Source organism: Antrostomus carolinensis, unplaced genomic scaffold (genome assembly GCF_000700745.2).
Source record: "Antrostomus carolinensis isolate BGI_N321 unplaced genomic scaffold, ASM70074v2 scaffold13809, whole genome shotgun sequence".
In the NCBI taxonomy this organism is placed as follows: Eukaryota; Metazoa; Chordata; class Aves; order Caprimulgiformes; family Caprimulgidae; genus Antrostomus; species Antrostomus carolinensis.
This window is the reverse complement of record NW_010340757.1, coordinates 1-23,106: the sequence shown is the minus strand read 5'-3', so window position 1 is coordinate 23,106 and position 23,106 is coordinate 1. Positions and strand designations below refer to the sequence as shown.

The following is a 23,106-nucleotide window of genomic DNA, read 5'->3' as shown; positions in this document are numbered from 1 at the left end:
ACCTAAAAAGCTCCTCTAAAGCAAATGTAAGGTCCTGGAGTTGGTCTACCTTTCTGTTGCTTTCCCCTATAAATTTCAAAGTTACACAAGTCATATATACAGAAGGAAAATTCCTCCATGACAGAACCTTCCTCCCCCCGCACACTTCCTCAGGGAGGTTTAGATTGGATATTAGGAAAAAGTTCTTCACTGAAAGGGTTGTCAGGTATTGGAACAGGCTGCCCAGGGCAGTGGGGGAGTCCCCATCCCTGGAGGGACTCAAAGGACGTGTAGATGTGGTACTTGGGGACATGCTTTAGTGGTGAACTTAGCAGTGCTAGGTTTATGGTTGGACTAGATGATCGTAATGGTCTTTTCCAACCAAATATTCTATGATTCCTCCTGTTAATGTCCCTTAAGAGTGAGAAATATATGCTTGTGCTTAACAAAAAAAACCCAAAAAAACAATCAGTGCTAAAAAATTCTGCACCAAAGTTTATTTGGTATGCGATAACTTGAATCCCAGAAAACATGCTTTGGTGGAGGGAGATTATTCAGTGCTATGAAGAACTAGGATCCATGTCCTAGTGATCCTTGTGCCCCAGGATATCACACCCACTTTTGTAAGAAGTTTATCAGGTAACAGCATATCAAAAATCACTGAGAAGTACAAAAATCACAAAGGTCAGTACTGGTACTGTGTCGAGGTCATTGTAGATCACCCTGTTTCTTACAGGAAGCTGTTGAGATCCTATGACAGCAAAGTTCTTCGTCATTCACACTTTATGCTCTGCTACTGTTTGCATGCATCAGAGGAGGTACTGCTGCCTCCTACAACGTGTTCCTGCATTTGTAGTTATCCCCAGCATGCAAATTGTCTGACTAGTCTTAACACCCATGGAGCACCTTGACGCTAATCATTCTGGAAATACAGAAACAGGTGTAAGGATCGTGCTTCATATCAACACGTTGCATGAGAATCCAAGCTCCAAAGCGCCCCGAGTTAACACCTCAACCAGTTTCACAGCTAAGGAAAGCAAAACTGAAAGGACAGTAATATAAGAAAAAACTTGTGGTCAAGTGTGCCACCAAGAGGCAAAAAAAGCAAAACTGAGTGAGGCAAGGAAGAACAAAAGAGCAGCATCAGCATGCAAAATATCTGGGAAACCTTGGAATGATGTGGAATGTGGGGTCTGCCTTCACTATGCAGCCTTCACTTCATCCTTGGGACTGAAACTTGCACAAGGATTGAAATCCAACGTGCACAGCAGCAAGAAGCTTAAAATCCATGGAACTGTTATTAACACCAAAACACAATAAACAAGGTAAAAAACAGCTCAACAACCAACTCCACGTTCTAAAAATCTCCCAGTTTCTACATAGGGAATGGTCCTCCAGGAAGCGGTCAGATTTCAACAAAAAGAACACCCCTTAGCTTAGAAAAAAGAAACTGCTGACAGCTGAACACTTCTGAAAATCTATCCATTTCATGGAAATGTGTAGATGAAAACAACTTAAGTCTTGAAATTACTGATAGTTTCCACCCCTATAGCCCTGTACTGGCAGTGACTGCTATATAGATTTAAGGGTCTTTGTTTTTTCAAATATAAAACCGAATATTTCTTTTAAATTCTGGTCTATATCAGGCTTTAAAGTTTCTTGAGTTGTGTGTTTCATGTGAGAGGATTTAATGCTGTGTGTTTTTTCAAATTCTGATCATAGGGGGTGTTATCACACAGTCTTTTTTTTGGTAGGGGAATGAATTTACTCTGTACACCAACCACTGTTAAACTGTCTGAAATCTGAATGGCATTAGTGAAATGAAAGAGTAATGAGTAATGAGCTACTCATTACTCTCAGGTAGCATATTAAGAGGGGCAAAAAAGGGAGTTTCCACTACACTTTTATTTTTCCCCATTTATGCTTTAAAAATGGCAGATGCTTATGGGGTTTTTTTAAGTTGCAGCAGCAGCCATAACTCTTAGGTTTTTCTAGAAGAAAATCCTTTCCTTTTTTCCACCCCTCAAATCTATTTAAAAGGAAGATTTTCCAAATGCTCTAACTTTTCTGGAGGGGAACTGACATTCAGAGGGCAAGAGTCTGGTAACAATTCATTACTTCTCTCTTTCATCTCAGAAATAACCAAACCTGTGCACGACTCTTCCTGCTTACTAAAGGCACCAGAAATAACTCTCAGATGAAGCAGCAGTGACCACCACAGGATTTACGAAGGGGTCTGTGTGCCCTCTGCTGGCATCCACAGCACAGCTCTAGCCATTGCTTTCATTAGGCTGTTTCTTTTAAGGATGATGTGTTGGGGTTGGGGGGAAAGAGGTGGAGGTGGTGGGTTTTTTTGGGAGTTGGGGAAGGGCCACCTTGTGAGAGCAAAAAGCTCCCCTGGCTCCAAGGCAGAGACCCCCCCCCAGCCCAGGCTGGGCCAATGAGCACCAGAGAAACAACTCTGCAAATCCATGTTTGTGAGGGGAAGGGCTGTCCTGAAAAGAAGAAGGTCTGGTACCTGGAGGAGAGGTCATCGACCTAACAAAAGACGACCATCATTCTAAACAAAGGACAGACTGACAGACAGAGAGAGAGCTTCGTTGCTGGAGGAAAGAGGAGGAGGGGGTAAGCCAAGAGACCCATACCCAGTTCTACCGCATGGAGTAGGAGAAGACAAATTAAGTCCCCTGCAGCCCATGGAGGTTCCATGGTGGAGCAGAGAAACCACATGTAGGCCATGGAAGACTCCACGCTGGAGCAGAGAAGCTGAGCCTGAGGGCAGCTGTAACTGGAATTCGGACCCCAAGAGTCGCTCGATGCCAGAGCTGGGGTGGACCCCCAGAGTGGGGGGTGAGTCTGCAGCCCGTGGACGTGCCCATGCCGGAGTTGGGAGTTGAGTCTGAAGAGCTCCATGACTCCATGGGAAGCTCATGTTGGAATATCTTGTTCCTGGACTTTCATGCTGGGAATAGCTGCAGAGGTGAACTGACTGAACCCCCATTCCCTGTCCCCTGTGCCGCTGGGGGGGAAGGTAGAGAAATGGGGAGCAAAGTGATTTCAGCCCAGGAAGAAGGGAGGGGTGGGGGAAGGTGTTGTAAGATGTGGTTATGTCTCACTGTGCTACTCAGATAAATGGCAATGAATTAAATTGATTTTTCTTTCCCAAGTTGAGTCTGTTTTGCCCATGACCATAACTGGTGAGTGAGCCATCCCTGTCCTTCATCCTAATCCCGTGTCCCCTTTGTTGTGACTCCCACCCCATCTCCTCAATGCAGGACCACATGGTCCCACTGTGGGTCAAACCACCACAGATAAAAACTCTGTCCTACAGTTGTAAAAACATGGAAATGTTTTTAGATATTCTCTATTTTTTCTAAATATTTTTCATGAGTATTTAGCCATTTCTGTGGCCAAATAATCTTGTTATATCTCAACAGACTAAGTCTCTTCCTCATCTCCCACTGAATACTTTATTAATTAGGCCAACTCAGGACACAGAGACCTAGGAACAATATTTATCCACAGAAACAGAATGTTTTGGCAGCACCTCTTGGTTACAGTGATAAGATAACCTTCTGTCTCAGTTCTCCCTTCAGTTCCCTTTGCACCAGCTAAAAAGAGCTGGTATGACAGTTTTTAAAATCCCCTGAAGGACTAATCTTCAAGGGGAAAAGTCTGGAGAGGACAATATTAATTCCAATTTTTTAGGATGTCCTTGCAAGCAATGGCACAGGGCATTCAAAGGGGCGTGCTGAGAGCAGATATTGCTCATATATTAACATAAAGCTCTTCGCAGCCCCTCCTTTGCCCAAGACTGTGTCTAGCATTTCACCTCATGATAGAAGGTAAAAACACCTGTAATGTGAGCTTGGAGTAACCACTACCTCCCTGAAGTTGTAAATAATGTGAACATCAACCAACTCCAGCGCTGCTCTGGAAGCACTCACTTCACAGCACCACAGTTCGTACAAGAATGCAGTAGGGCTGCCGGACACACTTTGGCAGAACCAGTTTAAGCATATTGGTCAAACATACAATGTAGCTCAAGTCTTAATATCAACTAAGTGTTTGAACATTTTTAACGTGACCAGCTTGACCCAGCTACTAACTGTGCATTGCAGGTGGACAGAAACTCATCACAGATTATGCCTCATAAATGTCAGGAAACTGAGAAAGAAATATCAACAAGTGTCTGTGATGCCATTGTGGCAATAAGTCACAAATAAGCAGTTGTTTAAAAATTTGTAACCGGGAGAGCAATGAGAAAGTTCGGACTACGTAATCTAAAGAGAGGTACAGACTAGGCTACACAGGATACTTTCATGCAACAATAGTTGCAAAGCGTTTCTTCCTTTCTGTTTCACATCTTCAAGTATGAAAATACAGACATTTCCATCAGCACACAGTAATAAATGTTATTTTTTAACAAGTAAAGCTTGTACCTGGTCTTCACTTGTTAAGCCAAGGTGCATCACAAAATAAAAATGAACCAGGAAATCAGAATTCGGCAGAACATCTTGGCGCCTTGTCATCATAGCACAGATCAGCCTATATGCCTGAAGTTTGCCTTCCTTATATTCATTTGGCAGGGTGGTTGCCTGAAAAGAGCAAAAACCTTGTATTACTTCTTACTTGCCAGCTAATGCAAAACTGTATCTTCAGCAGATTTTCCATAGAGCAAATCTGTTGCCCAGAGAAGCTGTGGATGCTCCTCCCTGTAAGTGTTCAAGGCCAGGTTGGATGAGGCTTTGAGCAACCTGGTCTAGTGGAAGGTGCCCCTGCTGATGGCAGAGGGGTTGGAACTAGATGAGCTTTAAGGTCCCTTCCAACCCAAACCATTCTATTATTATATCTTCCATGTATTTATTAAAACAGACTGGAGTCCAAATAGCCTTTGGAGGTTATTTGTCGTCTTAGTCAGCAGTAATTATAAAAATTAAAACCAATGCAACTAAACATACAAAAATTCAGTACTTGGTCAAAAATAGTAATGTGTGAAAATTTCAGAAATAAGTTACCTTGAACAACCATGATGCAAATATTCTGAGAGGTGGAATTAAGACAGGAGGAGAGGGAGTAGACTGATTGTCCACACTTATAGCAAGGTTGTCCCGTATCTGATGTTTTTAAAAGAAGAGAGTTAATAAAACTGATAGCTTACTTTATTATTGATCTTTATTTCATATTATTACTTTTAAAATTTATTTTATTTACTTTAAGGCACTACACTCTGAGCTATACAGAGCTCCATCTTAAGGCAAAACTACCAGGAAAGCTTGTTCCATAGTCCTTCCCCACAGCCTAAGTAAATATTACCATTTTAGGTCATACCATGGGCTTTTACATCAAATACAAACAGTTGTTTTCTTTGCTACTCATCCTATTTAAATTAACTAATCTAAATTATCTTGTCACTGAACAGGAACATTCCTTATTGGGGATACCTACTGGAAATCAAACAAGATTAGCTTTCTTTATGAAAGAATCCTCTAAATCTCATGCTTATGGTCCAGATGCTAATACTAAATCAAATTTAATAATATTTTTTGCAACAAAATAAATTATTATTATCATTAGATCAAAGCATCATATACAATACCTTTGCAAGTTTATACCACAACTCATAAAGATACCCAAAAACTTTTGCATGGATTTTAGGTGACTGTATATTGTTCACATCTCCAAGAATTCCCAAGATCCTCCTCCATAACACAGCAGCAGAATCAGGATGCCAACCAATAAGGCTTCCACCAGCAATTATACTGCAGTCATCAGCAAGGAATTCACTACTGTCTGTAAGTTTTAAAAAGTTAAATTTCCATGAGTTCGAAATGCAGTACAAGTATAAATTTGGTCAATAAAATAGGAACATTAACCATCTTCCATCTCAAAAGTATTCTCTCCCACTAAATCATCTCTTTTTCATTGCTGAAGCTAGCAAATGATTGAAAGAAAAAGACGGCAGAAATTGTAGGCTAAAGGGCCTTGTACATAGAGATGACACAGTTATAGATCAGTTTTATATCAGGCAGAGTGCCCCCACTCAAAACTGGGGGTTTTTTTAGCAGGGAGGCAAATGCAATCAAGTGGAACATTCATGTACTCCCAAAGATTTATTCAATCAGTAACTGGCTTTTACAGGTAATATTTCTATTTCTAAAAGTCCTTTCTTTTTTAAGTTTACACAGTATAAAGTGACCTGAAAATGCAACTGACAAAAGGAACTAGAAAGTATGCACTGCTAGTGATGAAGAATACGCTCAGGCATTATCATTTATACAGAAGCAGTTCCTGAGATAGCAGTACACAAACTGAGAAGGAAAGCAGGATTTTGTGAAGACTGTCAGGATAATGGAATTAATATACTTAAACAGGAAAAGAAAAATTCCATATTGAAGTGCAAATTTTAATTATAAGAGCTGTTACATTATCTTCTATCAGACCAGAGAAAGTTGCATAGCAGCCTGTCTGCAGGCAGAATCAGACCTGCAGCCTGCAGTGCTCAGCAGCCAATGTTTTGAGTAAAGTTGCAGGAAAGCTCTATGCAAGCAGAGGGTAATGTGTCCTCCCAGGACCCAAAGTAGGTTAGCAAAATAAAAGCCATTTTAGATGTTTTTATGTTTGCTTGTATTTATTTTTTAAAAAAGCTTTGAAGTCCTTTTTCTTTTTTTTGTTGTTGTTTATTGTAGCATTATGAATTATCAAAGTGTTAAAACAGATGCTATTTATTAAGCACATTAGAATGATCTTCAACATATCTATCATCAGGGAAACTGCATCTTTGCTGTTCAGTGGTGGTGTCACAATGTTTTTTTTTTGCCTTACACCACAGAGGTTTCTACAGCAAAACAAAGTTTTGTGACTTGGGTGAGAACCAGAAATTCAGCAAGGGTATAGTGGTTCTGTTGGACAATTATATATTTGCTACTCACTTTTATTTTTAGTCTACGTTACCTTTCCCGTTATTTTATCTAATTCTTTCTCTCTGTATACACATAGGAGCAACGTCTTGCACCATAGAGACAGCAATTAATTTATCATATATAATAATCCTTGCCAGGCACTATATTACATGCTACCTTTTGTACAATGGCTGTGAACTGTTGAACTAGGTGTACTGGATCATTAAATTAGAGATATTGCAAAGAAAAAGTGAATATGGAAAAAAAAAATCCTTGAATCTATGTATCTGTTCACAAAAACAGCCTATAAGATAGATAGTTTCATATGTTACTGCATTAAGGAATTGAAATAACATCTCTGACTCACACTATTAGATGGGAAGGCACCTTTACAAATTGCAAAGAATCAAAATATTTCAATAAATAATCATAAGTGTTGTATATGTTAAAGACACTATAAATAAAATGAAAAGGTAAATGACATCTACTTCCAAATTAATTCTTCTGAGAACGCCACTTACCACATCCTAATGGAGTACAGGCATTGTGTACTTTGAAATATAAATAAGGAGGGTAACAGGATTAAGATGAGAGAAGTTATTGTGAATTAACCAGTTACTTCTTATCAGCCAAAATATATAGTAAGGAATTTCCTTAGACAATTCCGCTATGAAATAAAGCCTATTAACTTAAAATGTAAATTAAATTAATTTATTTTAGTTGAAAACTGGGGCAGGCTAAGAGAGCACAGGTGATCAGCTATCACATCTCAGCTGATCAGTAATAATTTGACACAGTAGGCAACCCAATGATTTTCAACTGTGTCATCATTTTCTGGATTACAATTTATTGGCACCTATGTCAGCTTCAATCTGATTATCCAAATTCCTTAAACTCTGGGCATTCAAATCTCATTTCTGAATTAACATTATGAATGAAACTTGGTGATATATGCCAAAATATACTACTTATAAGCAAACTGAACTGTATAAACTCCTTTTTGAGATAAAAATCTAAAGCAGTAAATACATTTTCTGGACTACAGTACCTGTTAAATTTGCAGTATCTGAAGGACTAAGCTGAAGCCAGCGAGGTGCATCAGGATTCACACAAACATCTGCTGATGCATTAACTTCATGGTCTTCTTCAGAAGTTTGCCAGGGGATAAGTGCAATCTCCACTTCATTATTATAGCCAATGGATGTGTCACTGCTAACACTTTCACCTAAAGCAAGAAGGGGATTAATAAAGATCACACACCCTGTTTTTAAAGATTACATTAGCAAAGCACAATGAGAAAAGCATATAATATATCTGTAAAAAGACAAAATTATGACACTGATTTCAGTTGCTACACTTCAGAAAAATACTGTTATTTCTTGGAACTCACTTTTTTCTCTCTCTCTATAATTTCCATGTGATTGCTGCAGGTCTGCTTTCAAATCTAATTCAGCTGTACTACTGCTTCTTCGTACTAGTACCTTCAGAGAAAAAAAAAAATCTCAGCTTATTACAGTTTTGTAATTACATCATATTTTAGCAAATTTGAGATACACACACAGTTATTGGAAATTAATTACAACTCAGTCAAGATATTTTTATGAATATTCAGAATACCCAAATATCTTTAAATGTTTTAAGGAAACCATCAAGCTTTCAATTTCAGTCTTTATCCTTCTGTTCTTAAATTCAGTTTTCATACCAACAAGCAGGACTTTTTACTTATGTTTTTCCACAAATCTGAAATCATTCAATACTTTTAAAATTATAAAAAAAAAAATCCTTCAGGAAGAAATCAGTAGTCATCTCTTATGCTGGAGCCTTAGTCTGTTGCAAAATAACCCATGCAAAGACATCTGATCTTTTGTTTACCACCACCTCTTTCATCTAATGGATTTGTAGCCTACTTGCTGAAAGCTCTTCAGCCAATTTTCTCCTTCTAGATGATACTGCTCTGTTCCTAAGCATAATTGTTTTGCTTTATATCTGGCAAATCACCTTCAAGTTCACATTTCTTGCATCTCTGTATCATCTGTAACAGCAAAATTTAATTTCTGATGGAAAAAAGAGAGTATCATGCTTTCCATTGCAAATATGCCACAAAAAACTGCAACGCCTTACCCCTAGAGCATACCTGATCTAACTGCTGAAGGAATCTCTACTCTAAAATTCCTCAGTTCAGTTAATATTTCTGAAATTCCATTTTGATATTTGCAATTAATAGTGTTATTATTTTTAAATTAATTTCTTGAAGTGATTTCTGATACACGGCCACATATTAATTTGTTTAAGAGACAACTGGCTTTTAGAAATTCTTATTCTATTATCTAGTGCCCAGGTGGCCAAGAAGGCCAACAGCATCCTGGCCTGGATCAGGAACAATGTGGCCAGTAGGACCAAGTACTGGGTACTGCTGAGGCTGCACCTCGAGTGCTGTGTTCAGTTTTGGGCCCCTCACTACAAGAAGGACATGGCGGTGCTGGAGTGTCCAGAGCAGGGCAATAGAGCTGGGGAAGGGGCTGGAGAACAAGTGTGATGAGGAGCAGCTGAGGGAACTGGGGTTGTTTAGCCTGGAGAAAAGAAGACTGAGGGGAGACCTTATCACTGTTTGCAACTCCCTGAAAGGAGGGTGTAGCGAGGTGGGGGTCAGTCTGTTCAACCAAGTAAAAAGTAACAGGACAAGAGGAAATAGCCTCAGGTTGCACCATGGGCAGTTTAGATTGGATCTGAGGAAGAATTTCTTTCCTGAAAGGGTTCTCAAGCATTGGAAGGGGTTGCCCAGGGCAGTGGTGGAGTTTCCATCCCTGGAGGGATTGAAGAGTCGTGTAGACACAGTGCTGAGGGACATGGGTTAGTGGGGGACTTGTCAGTGTGAGGTTAATGATTGGACTCGATGATCTTAAAGGTCTTTTCCAATACAGGCAATTCCATGATTCTGTAGCTGTTTGCCCCCACTTTCTGGAGAGAATTTACAATCTTTCCCAAGAAATACACATTTGCTTGCACTGCCTGATACACTGCAGAGTGGTCTCCCTTCCCTGGCGAATCTGTCTCTTAGTGATCAGTGACAACAACATTTCAATGCGTTGTGATATGAAGTCACACTGGTTCATGTGGTACATTAGCAAGTTATGCAGTGCATACATGGTCCAGCCCCAGCTTGTGCTTGCAGAAAGGGTGGAAGTGCAATACTGCTAACAGCCCAGCAGCATATGCCTGTGAATATTTTATGACACATGCCACTAAAATAGAATGGGGAGCCAGGTTAATTTTTAATTCCTCCCAACTACTGAGTTTACTTCTTTCCCTTTTTCCTCCCCTTCACCATGCAAAGCAGACTAGGTTTTCCTTCCTTTTTGAGACACTTCATCATTCCTGAAGTGATTAACAAAAGCACTCTGCAGAAAATGTCTTGTTGCTCCTTTCTAGAGCTAAGTGTTAAGGGTACTTAAAGTCTAGAGCTATGGGAGAGCCAAGGTCCAGAGATGCGACTCAGCTCCATGCTGTACTGCATTATACTTCCAAAGATGATCAGCCTCAGTCATTTATTATTTCTACCATTTATTCAAAAGTTTCATTAATAATTTAACAAGCTTGCCTGTCCTACTGTTAACATATACAAACATCTGCAATACATAGCTGGTGATACAAATTGTGCTGAAAGAAAGTATTTTCCCAGCACTTTAATCCATCAAACATTTATTCCAGTGTACTGGAGCTCTATAATAGCCATGAATTATTTATATTTTAAAAGTTATTAACTTCTTGTTTATATTTAATATAAAAAAGCACAAAAATCTTGTATAAGACTAGAATATGGCCAATTACATAAAACTGCATAAGCAACTGAAAAGATCAGGAGACACAAACTGATCACACTAAATAGCACAATGAACAGCTACAGCTCAATTCCTGATTCCATACTAGAAATGTGATGAATCATTTTTCACACTTTTGGTTGCTAGTTTCTAAATACTAAAAGGTATCTGATTAGAAATAAAACATTGTTAGAATCTTATCAATAAGCACTTTCTATTTTGCCTTACTTGCTCAGCTTCATGTTCCTTCTTTGTATATCCCTTATTTTCCTGAACTGATTTGGAGTCTGAAGAAGCTAAATTATGAGAACTCCCAGCCTTTTTACCTAGAAATTTTAGAAAGTAAACATGAAATATAGACATTTATGGGACCAAAGTACATAGCAAATTATATTAACATTTCAGTTACATTTACATGTATGCTTCTTACAGCTAAGTGAAGTAATACAACATTAAAATGGAATACACGCATAACATACTTACACAGCAGGAACAGAAGTAGAACTGTTAGCTTGATTATAGAAAATTTAAATGCAAGCCAGATGAAAAAGTTTAAGACTTACATACAAAACGCATACTTTCAAAGGCTTCATTTTTAACCACCCTGCTTTATAAAAGGTCATGTCCTGCATTTGTGGTCTGTAACTTCTCATAAACAGTTCTCTCAACAACACTCTAACAATATATTTACTAAGAAAACAAGATAAAACCCATTTTAGAACAGATCTGGAAACCAAAGTAGCATTTATAAGGCTGAAGAAGTCTCAACGCTTTTTCTTCAGAAGTACAGTACTACTATATTTTATCAAAATTACCTTGAAAAAAATCAGGTGGAAACTGATCTGCAATATCTGAAGTGCTGCTACTTCGAGTTAGCTGCTGTTCCTGGTCTGCAAATAGGCCTGTAGCTTCTGTTCCTGTTGAATTTTCTAGCTGTTGAGATTCTTCAACTTCTGTTGATTTAATTAAACCACAAAATATTTGCACAACCTCAGAATTATATACACATGTGAACTCCTTACCTAAGAAAACTATATGAAAAAGTGTTCCATTCAAATATTTAAAATTCCCAACTTACAAAACTAGAACATAACTCTTAGTGACAGAAGTTATCATTTAAGTTTTATAAAATATCCTTAGAAAAATTATAAGGTTTACAGAGAGAAGTACAAGCAGTGTAAGTGGTAAAAAGTCTAGAAAAAGCACAGAAATTACTTTGGAGGTTCAGAGTGCACAAGGAAGGGTGGGAGGATGCCAGGTGAACAAAGCTATGTTCATCAGCACTAGAGACCCAAACTAGATCCTGTTCTGGAAAGAAAAAAGAATAGAGGAGATGCAGCAAAACTACTACAAATGCAGAATGCAGAAAATATTACTGTGCTTACTGACTTTTCCTCCATAAAGAGGGGAAGGGGTGAATAAAAAAGGTAACAGTTCAAACAGAGTGAAAAAAGATCTGTGCTACATATGATTTGGGCCTAGTTTGTGAGGGCAAACTGAATCATGCAGGTTTTTTGCTGTAACAGAAAATGGGAAATTAAAAGACTGGAGAGAGGGGCATGAAAATTCAAGTAAGAAAGTAAATTGACATACTGGGGAAGGAGCAACAGGAACTCTTGAGATTAGCTAGCAATATAATGCTTTTAGAAATGCATTTCTCTTAGATTTAGGGGGGAGAAAAAAAAGACAGAAACACTCAGGATCAAGTATGTTCCTATTCAGTAGTGGTGGTTTTAGTCATGGCCATGACACTGGTTAATGCCACCTATCATACTTAAGCTAATTGCTCATTCTTTCCCTGGAAAGCAGTCAAAAGAGGTGGCCCATGCATCCCATCAAAGCTGACCCAACACAACCAGCAGCAGACTGTTCAAGGTGTTCAATCTGCACAGCCAATACTGTTTTCCTTTTTTTAAAAAGGATGAAAAATGCTGCTGTAGAGACTGTTATGAAAACCCTTGGATTTTACTTTTTTCAACAAAGTACATGGGCTGAATTATTAAGTCTTCTAGATTTCTTTCAGCGTGTTGTTACATAATATGCACATTAAATAAGTGACCTTTCCACGACCTTTATATTCTCCTTCTCCTGTCTCCTTTCCTCTGCTCCATAGACACGGATATTGAGGATACACTTATTCAGAAATGGGCACAAAGTTTGGCCCCTTGGGGTATGAGATTACAGACCAATACATACAGACTGCAGCAGCAGCCTGCAGCAAGAGGACAAATATGCTTAGTTCATTCAATCTGCGCTACCAAGTCAGTTTAAATAATACTTAAATACTTAATAAAAATTGCACCTCTTTCAGAAAACTATCTCACAAATACACATGTACAAAATGTGGTATTTTTGATACCTCAGTCAACAGCGATACTTTGATACTTCAAAGTATCGCTGTTGACTTTGAATGTCTTACAGAAAGCAATAAAATAATAAACTAATAATAAACAAAGTAGCTTTGTATTCTCACGCCATTAAATGTTTTTCACATCTATGTCTGGGTACCAGTACAGAATTCAGTTCAGGAATTGTACACTTAAGGTTTGTCCTAGCTTTATTTATCATAACAGCAAGTTCCACAGGATGAGACTGTATCAAAAGCAGGAAAATTGTTTACTACACTTTTGAGCAAAAGTACACTCACTTCAGTCTAACTAACCACTAAAATACCCAAATCTGGATTGCTGCCTTTAGTTTTTGCATTCCTAATCCTTGGTGTGTTTGGTCTGTACTATACTAAAAATTTTAACAACTGCTTGAAAGCCTTTACTAAATCAAGTAATTGAAAGTGTAAACATCAATAAAAGCATTTCTTTATTAAGAAATTAAAATAATTTTTATTTTTGTTACTAGAGAATATAAATCTAATTGTAATTCATGGTAACCTTTAGTATTAAAATGAACAAAACCTGCATTTGCTTGCAGTACTACGAACATTTTGAGAGAAATCAAACACTACTTGAGACCTAAGAGACACAGATAAATCTTTTAGATTTGCTTCCGGAATCAATAATTACAGGAAGAATTCTTTAGAAGAAAAAAAAAAAAAAATCCACATTTGTAAGGACCAATTTGTAACTGACTGTAACAGACTGAATGAGTTTTTTATTTAAAATAAAATAGCTTGAGCAGCTGCATTTCTTTGACTGCATATTTTACTTGCAGTAGCTCATACATTCAAGCATTCAACTAGTTTCCACAGCAGTTCCTTGAAAAGATACTGCTCTCCTCCTTTTCCCTGGAAAGGTTACTTATTTTGACAGTTAAGCCAATGACAGAATAACAAAAAAGCATTAGAAGTAGCCACTTTTTGCCACCCTTTGTAGCTTTGAAAAAGGACAAGGTACACTCCCATTAAACTTGCTGGTTTCTTAATGGCTACCAGTATTACTTGACACCATGTATTGAACAGATCCAAGACACACAGAACCAGTGCAAAACATCTCATTCCACACTATTAAAGAATAATACTGGACAGAAAGGGAGTAGATAGACAGCAGTTTTAAAATATAAAGAACATTTATATAAAAGGTGACTTTAAAGTACAGTACCTGACAGTCTGTGAGAGCAAGAAGTGTAAGAGATACCAGGTAAGAGAGAGCTCACAGTGTGAAGCAGAAGAGGTACACTTTTAGTAGCTGGCAAAGCCTCATAAAGATGAACACAGTTGCTGATAGACTGGCTTCGCTTAGCTTCCAGGAAAAAATAACGCAATAATTATGTCAGAAAAAATAATGAAATATTTGGGGTTTTGAATGTCATGATGCAATTAAATACAAAGCTTTTGGAAAAAGTTTTACAATGTTAAGCCCAGAAGTATTTCCTATAAGCTGTAAGTTAACAATGTGCAACTGTATTTCACACATTGAAAGTGCAATAATCAGTGATTACTGAATCACAGCAGTTCCACAATGTGGAATATTTCATTTTGTCAGTATAATTAATATCAGTATCATACAGTATGATTCCTACCTCTGGGCTAACTGGACTTAACCTTTTTTCTTTTCACTGAAGCATTTGTAGCAGTACATACAGCTCAAAGGTAAAGAATGGAAAAATTATTCAAATTCCCCTCTACTAGCAATGTTCCCCCTCAAAACCAGCTACCTCTTACATTCATTCATCTCTGCTGAAAACAACCCATTTTCATCTGAGGAGTGGGATAGTGTGCTTCTCAAAAATCAGTCTAAAGATAAAGCTGCCTCTGGTTTTGCTTTAAAAACCATGGATCCCAGCTCCAGGCTGGATCCCTGAGCATCCTGGTGTGACATACAGCTGACCCTGCTTTGAGAAGGTGGTTAGACTTGATGAAGGTCCCTTCACCCTGAATTATCCTGTGGACTCTGGTTTTGGGGTACTGAGCCCCGCTTCTCACATTTTTGAACAGGATGATGAAAGGCAGGCAAGTTAAGTGAAAGTTTTTGGAGTTCTTAAGTCACCACAAGGGAAGGCAGAAGGTAAGAGCAGTCTGAATGCATATCTTAGTGAATTTCTCTTCAAAATAGAAACACTTAATGGGTTCACCGTTTCCCAGAAAAAGAAAGGCCACCAGAAAAATTTTCCATGGTGGTTAACACTCTAGAGCCTGACACCATTCAAAACTTGGTATTTTATGGATTAATATCCAACTGTCATAAGCTTAGAGTCTCCTTCAGAGAAAAACAGCAATTTATCATCAAAATAAATTGATAAATTATAGATAGTCTCTGAAATAAATGTATTAGGGGAGAAAAAAAATCTTATTCACTGTAGTTTCTTGTCTTGTACACAGAAATGTCAATGCTGACATCCAGAAGTCAGAGAGGAGGAAGCAAAAATACTCAAGGAGGGTAGCAGGCAAAAGATTTTCTGCTACTGCAGAAATACTCTACTCTTACTCTTATAACTCCAGATACAAACAGCAGATCAAAAGAAAGTCTTACCTGGAAGCAGTAGGTGCTCTGGTATTTATATGTTGACTTGGGAGGTTTTTTGTTGTTATTAAATGGGGGAGGGAGAATACTAGGGATTTGAAAAAAGCCCCCAGTGGGAGACAGTTTCCCAGAAATGTCCACTGTTTTAAATAAAGTCCTCCCATGAACAGCCCTAGCTTCAGCATTCACCTTAGGGGCTGCTACGTTTCATTCTGAAAAATGACACCTCTGGAGGCTTGGGAGCTGGAGTTTTGCATTTCTAAGTAATCTTGCATTAGAAAAGGCATATCCATTTTATACATTTGAAATTATTATTTGTTATAAATGAATGTGCAAATATAAAACTTTTTTGCACTTGCAGATTTGGGAGCCATTTATCATCACAAAACCCATGAAAGCCAGAATAATTCTCTTTTTATATGACTATAAGACACAAAATTAAACTAAGGCTTAATTTTACACATAAAGTTCATCCTCCTCCCTGACAACCTACTTGCTCCCTAACAAATAAGCCTTTCTTACTAAAGGTAGGACGTTCCTTTAATTTGAATGCACACAATCAAGTAAAGTCCACGCTGATCAATACTTTCAGGTTCTCTCTAATGTTCTGGGGAGAAGTCTAGGGGAGAAATGCTGCAGCAGAAGAAAGAAATAATTCTCTGCTGGAGCACAAATAGGAACTCGCTGAGTTTACAAATAAAACAGGCACAAAGAACAAATTTACTCCATCGCCAAAACGTTTTGTGATCTGAGCTGAAGACTGGGGCTTAGTTATGAAGCCTGTAGCCACAAAAACATACTAAATTACCTTCAAATTCTCCTAGTAAGAAACAACTATTCTGTTATGAATGAGGAAGGAAGCTGTGCAGCAAAATATCTCCTATTCAAAAGCTGGAGATTTTCTATGGAGAGTTTTAATCCATAGCCCATTGAATTGGAACACAGAAACATGTTATCATGAAATAAAAAAAGAGATCAAATTCAGGCTGCTGAAATGCTTGAAAAATCAGGTTATCTGTTCAATGCCTGGGGCCCCAGACATTCCCCCATCATTCCTCACCCCTGTTCTTCCTTCTCCTGTTTTCCTTTTTCCAGAAGTAAGTATGAGAGAAAAAAGGAAAAGGAGATGCTATACATACCTCATCAAGCTAATAAAAAGAAAGCAAATAAGAAAGGATGAAATTGTTTATTAAATATCTGGTTTACCTTGTGCTCACAGTAAATAGCTAGCTGTATGAAAGTTCAGAAGCAGTATATATTATCTGACTGATGTCAATAAATGTTTTCTTATGAATTGATAAAAGTAGGAATGTACTTTACTTCTTTACAAAACAAGCGTAACTTGCACAAGACTAACTTGTAATTAAATGTAATGTATTTAAAAGCACATATTTAGAATTTTCCAAAATACTTTGATTCTTTACTCACACTGGTAGTAGACAAGACACCCAGACACAGGTACACAACATCTCTGTTTAGGTATGTAATTATTAAGTTGCATGACTTTTAGAAGCAGCTGCAACTCAAAGGCAGATTTAATACTTGAGTGTTACTGAATGTTTGGGAACATAAGACTTTAGTTATTGTCTAACCTGTTGCTCTCTGACGAACAATATTTCTTGCTTTCTCAGCTCCTGGGGCCCCAGAGGTTGTAGCACTTCTGAATCTCATTGGCTCCACAACTTCAGGATGACTTTTCCAGCTTAATGAAAAAGATCTTCCCACTACAGCTGTCTTCTGAGGCTCTAATATGCCACCTTAGAGATAAAGAAAACAAAATTCTGTATCACTGTATGCTTTGGCACATATTTTTCTTAAAGTATGAATGGACTTACAAGCATTCATACATGGAAAACACTAATCTTTTAAACAACATAGATGATTTTTTACTATTATTCAAAATCAATCAATACTTCAACTATGTGCATCAATTGCAAGGTGGCACATTAAGTTTAGCTAAAATACTGTGATTAATAAAGTTTAATAAAAATATACAGAAAAGAATAATTACATTGATGGCCATGTCAGACTAGAGCACAGGAAACCACACTTACTTTCTGCTACACAAAAAAGACTACTTTCGAGCACGTACTAAAAACTGCTAAATAGCTATCTTCTATTGACCCCAATTACCTTTCCTCCCACAAGAAAGGATGAGAATACATAAATCCAAAGCTCTTCACATTTAATTAAGCAGGTTCTTACACTAGATTAAGTAGTATTTAATGTTAGATTAAATTAATTTAAGTTTAAGCTTAAATATTTAACTTGTTTGATACAAAAAGCACTAAAGCACAGAGACGAACCTTTTCCTCTCTGCTTTTTTTCTTTTTGTTCACTGAGCTTATCCAAGGGTAAGTTTGTCATTTCCACCCCATACACAGTTCTTGCTAGCACTGCTGTTAGAGAGTCCATGATATTGGCCCACTCGTTTATGAGCTCCTCCCAGTCAGTCAGGGCAGACAGAACACTGAGCAGCTCATCCCACAGCTCCCGAGAAATGTAAACACTCAGGTTTGCTCTGATCCAAGCCACAATGAGGGTCTGAGAGAAAAGAAACAAGTGACAGTTTATGTATTTCTGTCAAGATGAATTCAGTATAACAACATCAACCTGCATGCTGATGAAGTCAACACCGACCTGCATATTAGTATTGATTATTTGTGATGCACAGATATGATACATACTTTTCATCGACAAAACATTCCCAGAAATTAGTGGGTAAATAATTGTGAAATTTACTGACTATGGAAATCTAAAGATTCTTAAATGCACATTTCAGGTGGTCAATATGTTCTCTGGTAAACAGAAATAATACGCTGTGTACAATAATAACAGACTGAAGAATTGCCTCCTACAGCTGAACTTGTAGGAAAACAGTTACATCAAGCTTACACAGTAGAGATACTAATTGAAGATGTCCCACAAAAAGACAGTGTGTCTGCCTGTTCTACACAGTTTGTAATAGAGCCCTGAAGAGCAGATCAAATCAACTGCTGGTTGCACCTGGAATCTGTCTCCTTCTGTTAGGAGCAGTTCACAAAACAATTACTTGTATTACCTCAAAGGAGAATTTTTTAATGTTTTACAAGTAGGTTTTATAGTACTGTACAATAGTACTTAACTACAACTATGGGTATTCATCATGAAAAACTAACATAAAAACCAATCAAAAAAAACCCCAAACACTTACTCGGAAAAGTAATCCCGACATGCTTTGAGCGAACATATCCTTTATTTGGTTTTCTTTTGGCTTCTGCATCACAGCTTCTGTTATTCTAAGGAGTATCTGTAACATCTGTTCCCTGGTTCCAAAACAAAATTGTTCTTTTTGTTCACATGTTCTATTAATTGTACTTGTTAATTTTCATGTACCAAAAAAACCCACAAAACTCTCAATTCTCCAGTAAGCTTTACATATGGAGAATGTGATCGCACTTTAGACTTCATAGATCACTTGCAAACTAATATTAGTTGGTTGTGGACTGTAAAAACTCATTTTTGAGGTGAATTCATGAATGGAAATACCAGTGTCCTGGTTTCAGCTAGAATAAAGTTAATTTTCCTCCTAGTAGCTGGTATAGTGCTGTGTTTTGGATTTAGGATGAGAAGAATGTTGCTACCACACTTTTGTTTTAGTTGTTGCTAAGCAGTGTTTATACTAAGTCAAGGACTTTTCAGCTTCCCATACTGCCCTGCCAGTGGAAGCTGGGAGTGCACAAGAAGCTGGGAAGGGACACAGCAAGGAGAGCTGACCCAAACCAGCCAAAGGGGTATTCCATACCATATGATGTCATGTTCAGTATATAAACTAGGGGGTGTTGGCCAGGGGCCATCACAGCTCAGGGACTGGCTGGGTATCAGTCAGCAGGTGGTGAGCAATTGTATTGTGCATCACTTGTTTGTATATTTTATTATTCTTTCCCTTTCCTTTTCTGTCCTATTAAACTGTCTTTATCTCAACCCACGAGTTTGAAATTTTTTTTTTCCTCTTGATTCTCTCCCCCAACCCACTGGGAGGAGGGCAGTGAGCAAGCAGCTATGTGGTGCTTAATTGCCAGCTGGGGTTAAACCACAACAATCATTCAGAACCTTGAAGTCAAATAATACAATGCTGTAGACTGAGCAGAACCTACAGTCTCACAAAGTAATTCAGAGGCCAGTCACAAGTGTGACATGTAATAAGGTCTACCCCTGAGAAGGCCAGCCTTTTTCCTACACAATAATTCTCCTGTAAAGTTTAATTGTTGATAATTTTCTGTTGAATGATGCAGGATATATTAAGCTTACCATGTCTTTTTATTCATTGATAATTCCATTATCATGCGCCTAAAGATACTCAGAACTGCTTTGCAAGCATCAACTTGCTCCTTCAGAAGCACCGGGACTTCAATGCACGGCTCCAATAAGAAAACATTTGCAGAGTTTGTCAAGAATACCTTCAAGACAGGTATTTACAGTCAGTTTACATATTGTCAGGCATAAAAAAAAAAGTCAAGAATTACAATAAAAAACTTGTCATCATCCTCCTCCAGTCAAACCTTTCCATTTCCTCAGAGCAAGTTTTATGTTTTACCTATAACTTTATTTTTTGACATCTTTCTAGCAAAAAGTCAGGCAGCATTACAGACCTAACAAAGGCACACATTGCACAGTATGGGTCAGCCATACTCTTCTAGTTGGTCAGGCAAGAGTATCATTCCTCCATCTACCCATTTCCTGGCATTATATACTTAAGTAACTACCAATATTTACAATAAATGAGGTTTAACAAAAGAAAATGTACAGTTCTGATTAATTCCTAATACCCACAGCAGAAAAAAAAATGAACCTTCTGTCTTAAAATAAGTATCTGCCTCTAAGACATGGTCACATGGTTTAATATGAATTTTTTTTAAAAGTTATAAACAAAGATCAAATCGTACCTTACAAAAACCATCAACTGCTGGTATTTATTTTCCTTAATTGCAGAGACTATATTAGAACTTGTCATGTCAGTTACATGATTACATAAGTTACAGCCTTGTACTCTTTCTATACACCACACCTGTAATGCAGCTTGAGCACCAGCTTTCACATTTTTGTCCTCATCTTCTAATATACATCCTCTGTTAACAGCACTGGTAAAGGAGTAAGTTCTTCCCCAGCTGGATGAGCGCTTATGTCCTGAATGGTCAGAGGGGTTTTCTTAAAAAAAAAAAAAAAAAAAAAGATTCAGTTAGTGACAAAGCAGAAAGGGATATGTCCATATTTATTCAGAATGACTTAAAATGTCAAAAGCAAAAAAGGGGGAACTATCATGTGCTACATTCATTTCAGCAAAGAATTGATGTCTATAATTTCTTAATCTCTGAACAAACAAACTGTACACAGAATTTAAAGGGTCATAAAGGTTTTAAGAGCTACGTTATTTAAAATATTTTATATCACATTTCGTAGTCACTAACTGCAGTAACATTTGAATTTAAGCCTGGCGAAACTATAAATCCCCTAAAAAAAATAATCTGTCAAAACTCTGTAATTCTCACTGTTTTTACAACTCAAAGCTCTTTCTCAGCACAACAAAACTTCCTTTTAAATAGCTTCACAGTGCCAACAGTGTCAAAGTCAACTTTTACTGATGGTTCAATATAGGACATTAAAAAGATGCACAGAATTTGTATCCACACTTTAATTTCCTAGATTAAGGTGTCTGAATCCAAATATTTCATCCACTCCATACAAATGAGTAGATATTTTCAAATTCTTAAGTAACTACCACCACAAGGAAATAGTCCTACATGCACTGGGCCAACAGACATGTAAATTTTAACACTGCAGAACGTATTAGGGTTTCTTCCATTAAGTCCTTGCCATCATATTTGTATAGACAGGGAATAATCAACAAATTACATTTGCTGCACTCAAGTAAGGGCTACTGAATACTCAATATTTATTTAAATTTCTAGACCTTAAATAAAAGCACTTTTAAATCTTGATCTTCCACACACTTCTAAAATCGTTACTCATTTACAAAGCAAGTTTTAACCTTAAATCATATATTGTAGGAGAACAGAATAAAGTAAGTAACACTGATACCATACATGTTTACCATCCGTTTGCACTGATGAATCCTCTAAATTGACTGCAGCATCCCGACTGTCTTCCTTTTTGTCTGGCTCCTCCATGAACACAGGTTTCTCTTGCAATATCCACTTTCGATACACCTTAACCACTTTGCGTGTTGCAGATATATCAGAAGGTGGCAATAAAAAAGCCTAAAATGAAAAGTTGACTCATTTTACTATATATAGGACATAGATGTGCATGCATACATAAACACACCCACACATCACCACCCATAAATAATACAGCTCAAAAAGGAAAAGATACATAGTTTTTACTTTTATGTCTGTAATAGGAGTTATGATTAATCAACAGCCTATGCATACACCTACATCATTCACAATTCCATAACTATCGATTACAAATTACTTCTACGTTGTATTTGTTCGGACAAAACCAAAGAGGTGTTTTTTACTCCTTTCAAGCTCTCTAGCTTAACATGGATTCATCTCACAAGCCATTGTTAGCCACAGAGGTCTGTCAGACTAAACTTCAGGACTACACTACACTCTCTGGAGAAGATGACTTCAAACTACATCAGCAGTACACGATGTGCAATGCTATTTCAGCAAATGTAGGTAGAGACAAGACAGTAAGTTGTGATGAGGATAACAGTGGCTGGCACATGATCCTTTCTCGCTACAGGTTTGGAAATCAACACAATGAATTGATTTTCAACATGTTACTCAGTGTCTGCATTTGGGATTCATTTTGTAAAGATGTCCTCTCCAAGGACTTACAAAGGCTAGACTGGCTGCTTCCCCACATTTATGGAGGCCTCAGGAGACTAAAAAAAAAAAAAAATAGTGACAGAAGATCTTTGCACTGCAGTGAACAGGCATATGAATCAAAGTCTGAAAATGTCATCTGGTACAAAAAAGCATATTTTGTCAACAAAAAAAGTTTTTATATCAATAGGTATTATATTATAAAACTACTAAAAGAGAGGAAAAAACATTTTTCATACTAAAAAATAGGTCCTTTCAACTACGAAGAGATTAGCCACTCTCCATGATTAACAGGGTCAGAAATTATAGCATTTTCTATACCCAGTTTAGCTGTAAAAACATTACAAATATATCTTGCTCAGGTCAGGGGAAATCTTTGCATCACATAGTGCACTTCCTTGTCTCTACTCAGCACAAAGTCCAAAATCCAACATCTGATTTCAACAGAAATTGAAGGGTTAGCAAAAGCAAGTTTAAATATGCCATACAATAAGTACATGAAACTTCTGAAAATGCTTTCACAGACAACTGTCAACTTGTTAAGGATGCAGAAACTGAAAAAGCCAGAAGCCAACTGCTAGAATATTAGAGAAACAATTGAAAAACAGCTGATCAGCAGGATGAATGCGTACTACACAGAATTCTTTCAGGGAGGGAG

General features: G+C 37.5%; 1 protein-coding gene across 1 annotated transcript in view; it reads right to left on the bottom strand.

Moving 5' to 3' along the window:
• Positions 1-21,872, bottom strand: part of LOC104531399 (ral GTPase-activating protein subunit alpha-2) — a gene marked incomplete at its 5' end in the record, with an annotated part of 103,867 nt that extends 81,995 nt beyond the window's left edge. The window contains 14 exon segments of the mRNA XM_029087048.1: positions 4,422-4,577; positions 4,998-5,096; positions 5,579-5,772; positions 7,930-8,106; positions 8,272-8,362; positions 10,928-11,025; positions 11,515-11,652; positions 14,254-14,394; positions 17,208-17,372; positions 17,922-18,159; positions 18,809-18,920; positions 19,906-20,054; positions 20,663-20,796; positions 21,695-21,872. Of these exon segments, the coding sequence (XP_028942881.1) occupies positions 4,422-4,577; positions 4,998-5,096; positions 5,579-5,772; positions 7,930-8,106; positions 8,272-8,362; positions 10,928-11,025; positions 11,515-11,652; positions 14,254-14,394; positions 17,208-17,372; positions 17,922-18,159; positions 18,809-18,920; positions 19,906-20,054; positions 20,663-20,796; positions 21,695-21,872 (2,070 nt within the window).
• Between the last annotated feature and the right edge of the window lie 1,234 nt (positions 21,873-23,106).